This window comes from Chrysochloris asiatica, unplaced genomic scaffold (genome assembly GCF_000296735.1).
Source record: "Chrysochloris asiatica unplaced genomic scaffold, ChrAsi1.0 scaffold00157, whole genome shotgun sequence".
In the NCBI taxonomy this organism is placed as follows: Eukaryota; Metazoa; Chordata; class Mammalia; order Afrosoricida; family Chrysochloridae; genus Chrysochloris; species Chrysochloris asiatica.
In genome coordinates, this window is record NW_006408675.1 from 1,434,415 (window position 1) to 1,442,399 (window position 7,985).

Sequence of the window (7,985 nt, forward strand, 5' to 3'; positions counted from 1 at the left end):
TATATGAATGGTTGAATGTGAAGCTGATGATGTGCCCTGTAAACTTTCAATCAATCCAAAATAAAAACATATAAATTAAAAAAGAAAACAGATGGGGATAAGATTCATATGATTCTATAGTGAATAATTGTTATCATGACTAATTGCAACTGTCACAGTTGTAAAGGTAGAAGTTTTGTAACAAAAACAGGGGAGTGGTTAATCGTACAGTCCAGAAACAGAGGACCCTAGGACCATCAAGGGAGAAGCGCAAAAGCAGAATGCAGTACTTTATTCAGAAACACAGCTACGCTAGAGACTGAGGCAGAGATGGGGTCATGGAGAGGGGGAGTGGCTGAGGACTCTAGATTCTTGGGAAGAGAGGGACTAAGAGCTGGTGGCCAGGAGGCAGATTTGCAGAATGTGTTCTTTGGAGATGTAAATTATTATATATGCCTGAGTGTTTTGTTTTGTTTTTAAAAGCTAAAGTGGATAAAGAGAAATATTGTTAACTGGTGGTACATGGAGGCGATTATAATCATTGTAATGAAACAAGGTGTATGATTTGTTGAATGTAAAACTGATGATCTGCCCTATAAACTTTCACTCAATCAATAATAAAAACCTTAAAAAAAAAAAAAAAGAATAAATGGTACCGAAGGAATAAGTCCAAAGTACACTAAAAACATTGGCAAAAAGTTAAGACTCCAGAAACTGACGAGATACCAGTTGAAATATTTCAATAAATGTAATATAGCAGTGGAGCACTCAATCATCTGTGCCAAGAAATTTGGAAGTCTTGCCAACAGAATGAAAGAAATCCATATTTGTATAGAAAAGTGATCCAACAGAATGCAGAAGTTATTGAACAATATTTTTAATAACACACAAAAGTAAAATTTTGCTAAAGATAATTTGAAAATGGTTGCAGCAGTACATTAATGGGGAAATGCCAGAAATTCAAGTCAGATTCTGACTAGGACATGGTACAAGGGATATCATTATTCATATCAGATACATCTTGGCTGAAAACAAAGAATACCAGGGAGATGTTCCCTTGTGTTTCATTGGCTAAGCAAACATTCAACTGTGTGGACTATAACAAGTTATGGATAACATTGCAAAGAATGGAAATCCCAGAATAATTCATTGTGTTCATGAGGAACCTACACATTGTTCGAATAGAGGAAGGGTATACTGTGTGGCTAAAAATCAGGAAAGGTGTGTGTCAGGGTTGTATCATTTCTCTATACTTAATTCAAACTGTAAACTGAGCAAATAATTCAAGAAGCTAAAGGAAGACTCATTAACAACCTGTGATATGCAGATGACACAACCCTTCTTGGTTAAAATAAAGAGGATTTGAAGAACTTATTGGTGAATCTCAAAGACTAAAATCTTCAATATGGATTGCTGTTGTTGTTGTTAAGTACCGTTGAGTCAGTTCTGACTCAAGACAACCCTCTATAGGAGCGACTGGTGAATTTGAACCATCAACCTTCAGTTCAAACCAACTTGGCAGTACAGTGCTGAATCCTATAGCGCCATACCAGAACTCCAATATAGATTACACCTCAACATAAAGAAAACAAACTACTTACATCTGGACCAATAAGCAACATCATGATAAACGGAGAAAAATTCTAAGTTGCCAAGGATTTCATTTTACTTAGATCTGCGATCCACACCCATAGAAGCAGTAGTAAGGAAATCAAACAACATATTTCATTGGGCAAATCTTCTGCACAACATTTCTTTAAAATGTTACCAAGCAAATATATCACCTTGAGGACTAAAGTGTATATGACCAAAGCTATGATATTTTCAATTGCCTCAAATGCATGCAACAGCCGGACAAATAATAAGGAATGTGAAAGAATAATTGATACCTTAGAATTATGGTGGTAAATATTAAATATACCAAGGACTGCCAGAAGAATGAATAAATCTATCTTGGAAGAAGTATCGTCAGAATACCCCTCAGAAGCAAAGACGGTGAGATTTTACCTCCAGTAGTTTGGACATGTCATCAAGAGGGACCAGTCTTTGGAATAGGGCAGAATGCTTGGTTCAGGAGGACTGATACAGTCCCTACAATAATGCACTCAAATGTAGAACAACTGTGAGGTTGCTGCAAGACCAGGAGTGTTTGGTTCTGTTGTACATAGGGTCACTATAAGCTGCAACAGATGTAACAGCATCTAACAATTATCACCACTAGACACATACTACTGTTAATGCAAAACTGTCTGTCATAGCGTTCACCAAAACACCTCTTATACTTGTGTATAGTCTAGTGTCATCATTGACTTTGGACAAGTGGCATACACTTAACCCACACTCAGTACAGCCTCTGCCACCACCAAAATTAACAAATGTCTACTATCTAAGAGTCCTGGTATGGCGACTGTAGGATAAGCACTAGACTGCTAACCACGAGGTCAGTGGTTCAAACCACCAGCTGCTCCTTGACAACCATAGAGGGCCACTAAGAGTTGGAATGGACTCATCGGCACTTCACAACAACAAAAACTATCTAGTGAGCCATTTCCCCTCCTTCCTTCCCACCCATCCTGGTAACCACCACTGAACCTTGAGTTCTGTATGTAAACCTATTTTCCTCTTCTTAGGAAAGTGACATCATACAATATGTCTTTTTGTGACTGGTATATTTCACATAGTATAATGTCCTCCAGATTCATCCATGTTAGATTCTAAAAACATGTTATTTTTTATATCTGCATAGTATTCCATTGTATGTATGAATTTTTAACATTAATATATTTTAGGCCTTTTCACTTTTGGGCATATGGAATTAAAGGCAAATTAATTTTCTATTGCCTATTCAACTTTTTATAGGTTTACCACTTGACTAAGGAGCTCTGGTAGCGTAGTGGTTATAGGCTGAGCTGGTAACTTTAAGGTCAGCAGTTCAAAACTACCAGCTGTTCCATGGGAGGAAGAGGAGGCTTTCTGCTTCTGGAAAGACTGACAGCCTCAGAAACCCTTTGCGGGGTCGCTATGAGTTGGAACGGACTCCACAGCACCTCACCACCAACAATCACCACGTAACTGAATTACACTCATCAGCTGTGCAGCCTTACCCTTAATGAAATTCTTCATCACTGTTAACCCTTTTCCCCTTCCTCCTGCTCCTAATTACTCATAAACTTTGAGCTGTATACATTTACCATTTCTGGTCTTTTTATAACAGTGAGATCATATATTTGTCCTTTGGTGATTGACTTATTTTACTCAGCATGTCTTCGAGCTTTATCAAGACTTCACAGCAGCCTTGGTAGTGCAGTGGTTAAGTGCTTGGCTGTTAACAGGATCAAAATTTTAAACTCAACAGCTACTCCATAGGAGGAAGATGTGGCAATTTGCTTCCGTAAAGATTACAGCTTTGGAAACCCTATGGATCAGCAGTTCTAGTCTGTCCTACAAGCTCACTGAGTCAGAACCAACTTGATGGCAGTGGGTTTATTAAGACTTCATTTCTACTGGCAGAGTAGTATTCCACTGTACGCACCAGATTTTGTGTATACATTCATCTGTTATGAATATTTAGGGTGTTTCCTTCTCTACACTATTACGAATAATGCTGCAATGAATACAGGTGTTCATTCGTCTATTTGTGTCACTGCTGCTAGATCTCTAGGATATATAATTAGGAATGAAACTGCTAGATCACAAGGTATTTCTATTTCAAACTTTTTGAGGATGTGGCATATTGCCTTCCATAATGGTTGTACCTTTAACAATTGCATCTATAGTGGATATGAATTTCAAATTCTCTTCCTCACCTGCATTTGCTGTCTGGATCAGAGTCATTTTTGCAGTGGTAAGATAGTAGGTATACCTCACTGTAGTTTTGGTATACATTTTCTGGTGGATAATGATCGTAAGCATCTTTTCATGTAGTTGTTAGTCTCTTTTTTATTTTTCTTTAAGTTTTTATTGTGGATTGAGCGAAAGTTTACAGGGCAGATCATCAGTTTTACATTCAACAAATCATACAATCATACAACTTGTTTCATCACAATGATTACAATCCCCTCCACGTGTTTCTTACTATTCACTTTTGCTTTTTTTTAAAAACACTCAGGCATATATCATAATTTATATCTCCAAAGGGAACATTCTTCAAGTCTGCCTTCTGGCCGCCAGCTTTCAGTTCCTCTCTTTCCATGAATCTAGAGTCCTCAGCCGCTCCCCCTCTCCATGTCCCCATCTCTGCCTCCATCTCTGGCATCGCTGCTTCTCTGGATAAGGACCCACATTCTGCCTGTGCTCGTCTCCTTTGATGGTCCTAGGGTCCTTTGTTTCTGGATGTAAGATTAACTGCTCCCCAATTTTTATTACAAAACTTCTACCTTTACAATCGTGACAGTCGCAATCAGTCATGATAACAATTACTCACTATTGAATCATAAGAATCTTATCCCCATCTCTTTTCACTAGACCCATCTAGACAATATGAATACTATTCAGTGGGAATGCTTTCTTCCCCCACAACACACTCTGAAACTAAACTCCCTCTTGAAACCTTATAAGCCAGTCACTTCATGCCTTTATCACCCCTTCATTTTAGGTAGCCAATGTCTAAGTTGCCCATCCCTATTTACCCTGTGTACAGAGGGGATAGCATTGATAATTGATGTGAAAACTCCTTCCCTCTCTGTTGGTATTTAGAGTTACTACCTCCATGAGTATAGGTCAGGTTCATCAAATTGTAGCAATTTCCCCTTGTTCCCTTTATAAAAAATTGTTTTTTATCTTCCTCTAGGGGAGTGGCTGATTTTGCAGTCCAGAAGAGGAGGACCCTGGAACCATCAAGAGAGAAGAGTGAAGTGCGGGACCCTATCCAAAGAAGCAGTGATGCCAGAGATGGAGGCAGAGAGATGACGTGGAGAGATGGAGCAGCTGGGGACTCTGGACTCTGGAAGGGAGAGGGCCTGTGTGCTGATGGCCGGGGGCAGGCTTGCAGGGTTTACCCTTTGGTTTGCTGATGATGCATGCAGGGAATTGTAATCATTGCAATGAAACGAAATAAGATAGGATAAATGTAAAGCTAATGTTTCCCATGTAAACAATTACATTAGTCACAATAAAAACTTAAAAGAAAAAAAAAAAAAATCTAAAGGGCAATATTTACCTAAGGACAAAGTTGAAAAGGGCTGGGAAGGAGGGTAGAATAGAAATAAGAACCACAGGGAGGAACTGGGATAACTGTTACTACATAAGAAGGGATTGCAGTCATTGAGATGAAACAAAGTGTATAATTTTTTATAATGTATATCTTGTAAATCTTCACTCAACTCACAATAAGAATTTTTTTTTTTAATTCCCTCACATAAAGGTGGTTGACAGTGACAGTTAATTAAAAATAATTAACAAAAAGTACAGCCATTATGCAAGCCTCCCTTCTTATTCCTATCCTTACTAAATGCAGGAAAGACTAAGCAAAAATGACTTACGTAGTCTTGGTATTAACATCCTCCAGGTTATTTTCAAGTGCAGCTGAGAGTTGTATCCTTTTAGAGGGAAACAGATTGCATTATAAAATATGGATCATGTTTGTGAAAATTAAAAAATTTAAAAATACAAGCGAATGATTTAGTACCCTTTCAACATAATGAAATACAAGTAGATTTCTTAATAGTATTACATGAAAAATACTTTGATGAATCTGCAGCACTATCAAAATCCTAGAAATATGAAACAACATTGAAATGGGCAGACATTGTACACTGCCCAGTTGAGGGGCTGCATGGAGCCTTAAGGCCAGCCTGAGCATTGCTCTCCAACTCATCTGCTTTGGGGCAGGAGGGAGCATTATACACTCTGGAGCTTATCAACAGCCTGCAAATGGAAAGAAGGAATTCAAAGCCATACTTAACTAATAACTTAAAAACATGTATACATACAAACAAGCCCCATAAATTGTTTTAAAATTCAAATAGTTAATGAATAAATAATAACAAAAAGGAAATTAACTCAGCAATAGTAGAACTTATTTTTGACCACACAGAGTGTCAATTATTAAAAGGAGAGTGCCTATAAGCTGTGAGATCACTTTAATTAAAAATATGATCAATTTCGTGAGGCAGTACTATGAGATGAGGGAAAGAAGTTTATTGCTGCCACAAATCTATAAAAGACCATAAGGAACCCTGGTAGCATAGCTGATTAAGTACTGGACGGATAACTGCAAGGTCAACAGTTTGAATCCACCAGTTGCTCCTTGGGAAACAGATGACGCTTTTACCTACCATAAAGATTTACAGCCTCAGAAACCCTATACAGGGTTGCTATGAGTTGGAACTGAACTGTGTGGTACACAACCACTACTATATATTTATCTTATTAACAATATACCAAAGCACAAATCTTAGGACATAGTGGTTGGTGGTGGTAGCATGCCATGGAGTCAGTTCTGACTCATACTGACCCTGTATAGGGTTTCCAAGGCTATAAATCTTTACAGGAGCAGAAAGCCTCATCTTTCTCCAGAAGAACAGCTGGTAGTTTCAAAATGGTGACCTTGTGTTTATCAGCCTGACTCATAACTATGCTACCAGAGATACAAACAAAAAACCAAGTTAAAAATCCAAGTTATTGACAATTCTCTTACCAGATTAACAGGTACTAGAATAAAAGAATCTACATAATTCTTTGAACCACCAAATGTGAAGTAACATCACACTTTCATGTTTTTTAAGTTTCCTTACTAACCTTATTGCAGTTTCTTCAAATGAAGGTATCAATAAATGATGTAGCTTTTCTGTCAAGGGTCAGAATTTGTGTGACAATTACCTAATTAACATCTCCCCACACTTTCATTTTGAATTCAGTTCACAACAGCTAGTAACCAAAAGGTTAGGTGGTTCGATTCCACCAAGAGGTACCTCAGAATGTACCTGACAATTTATTTCCAAAAGATCAGTCACTGGAAAACTTTCTGTTGTTGTTGTATGCTGTGGAGTCGGTTCCAATTCATAGTAACTCTGTACAGGGTTTCTGAGGCTGTAAATCTTTATAGGAGCAGAAAGCCTCATCATTCTCCTGTGGAACCGCTAGTAGTTTCAAACTGCTGACCCTGAGGTTAGCAGGCCAACTATAAAGCAATTTTACCATAAACACAGGGGATCACCATTTGATTTGTTTTTTTTTTTTTGTGTTTGTGGTTTTCACAATGCTTATACTTAACATGTAATAATTACCTGCCCAGTGCAAGACTTTTCATTTCAAAGGCAACCTTCGCCTCTTCAATTTCATTTTCCAGGCCTTCAATTTTACTAACAAAGGAGCATGAATAGTAGAATTTCAGTAACATCAGAGAAAGTCATTACATTTTTAAAGTAAACCTTTGAAAACAGTAAAATTCCTCTAAATACAAGTATTTTCAAGCTCAGTATACAGATGTACCTTTACAGATTTGGTAATCTGATGTCCCCTAAGATACTTTGTTAATTGCCTTGTAAGCGGTTCCCAGTTAGTACTGATATAATCACTCATATGTATGTACAGCTACATTCCAAGTAAATAACCTGTCAATACATGTATGATGGATTACTGGGAAAAATATAGGAAAGGAAAAAGACAATGTTGGACAAGATGGATAATGATTAAATCTTAATAAGAACCACAAAGAAAATTGAAAAATGTGACATACGCTTCGATTTGTTCTTCTTGCATCATTTCTTCCGTTGTTTCTTCTTCATCTACAAATAAAGAGTTTTTTTTGAAGGTACCAACATTTTAGAAAGTGCTGTCTAAAAGAAATAGAAGGTACGTCAAAAAGGCAAACCATATATGCAATTTAAAATTTCTAGTTTCCATGTTATAAAAGAGAAACAAGTAAAATTAATTTTAATTTATTTAACACAGCATATCCAAAATCATTTTAACATGTAATCAAATAAAATTTATTAAGAAAATATATTATTTCCTTCTCTATTTCTCACTTATAGCATGTGACAATTAGGACTAGCCACATTTCA

General features: G+C 37.1%; 1 protein-coding gene across 1 annotated transcript in view; it reads right to left on the bottom strand.

Moving 5' to 3' along the window:
• The window catches only part of CENPH (centromere protein H), a 25,923-nt gene that overhangs the window by 14,009 nt on the left and 3,929 nt on the right, over nucleotides 1–7,985 (bottom strand). Inside the window, exons 3-5 of the mRNA XM_006870993.1 lie at nucleotides 7,658–7,706; nucleotides 7,206–7,280; nucleotides 5,460–5,516 (exon numbers count right to left, since the gene is read on the bottom strand). Coding sequence (XP_006871055.1) covers nucleotides 5,460–5,516; nucleotides 7,206–7,280; nucleotides 7,658–7,706 — 181 coding nt within the window. The remainder of the gene's footprint in view (nucleotides 1–5,459; nucleotides 5,517–7,205; nucleotides 7,281–7,657; nucleotides 7,707–7,985) is intronic.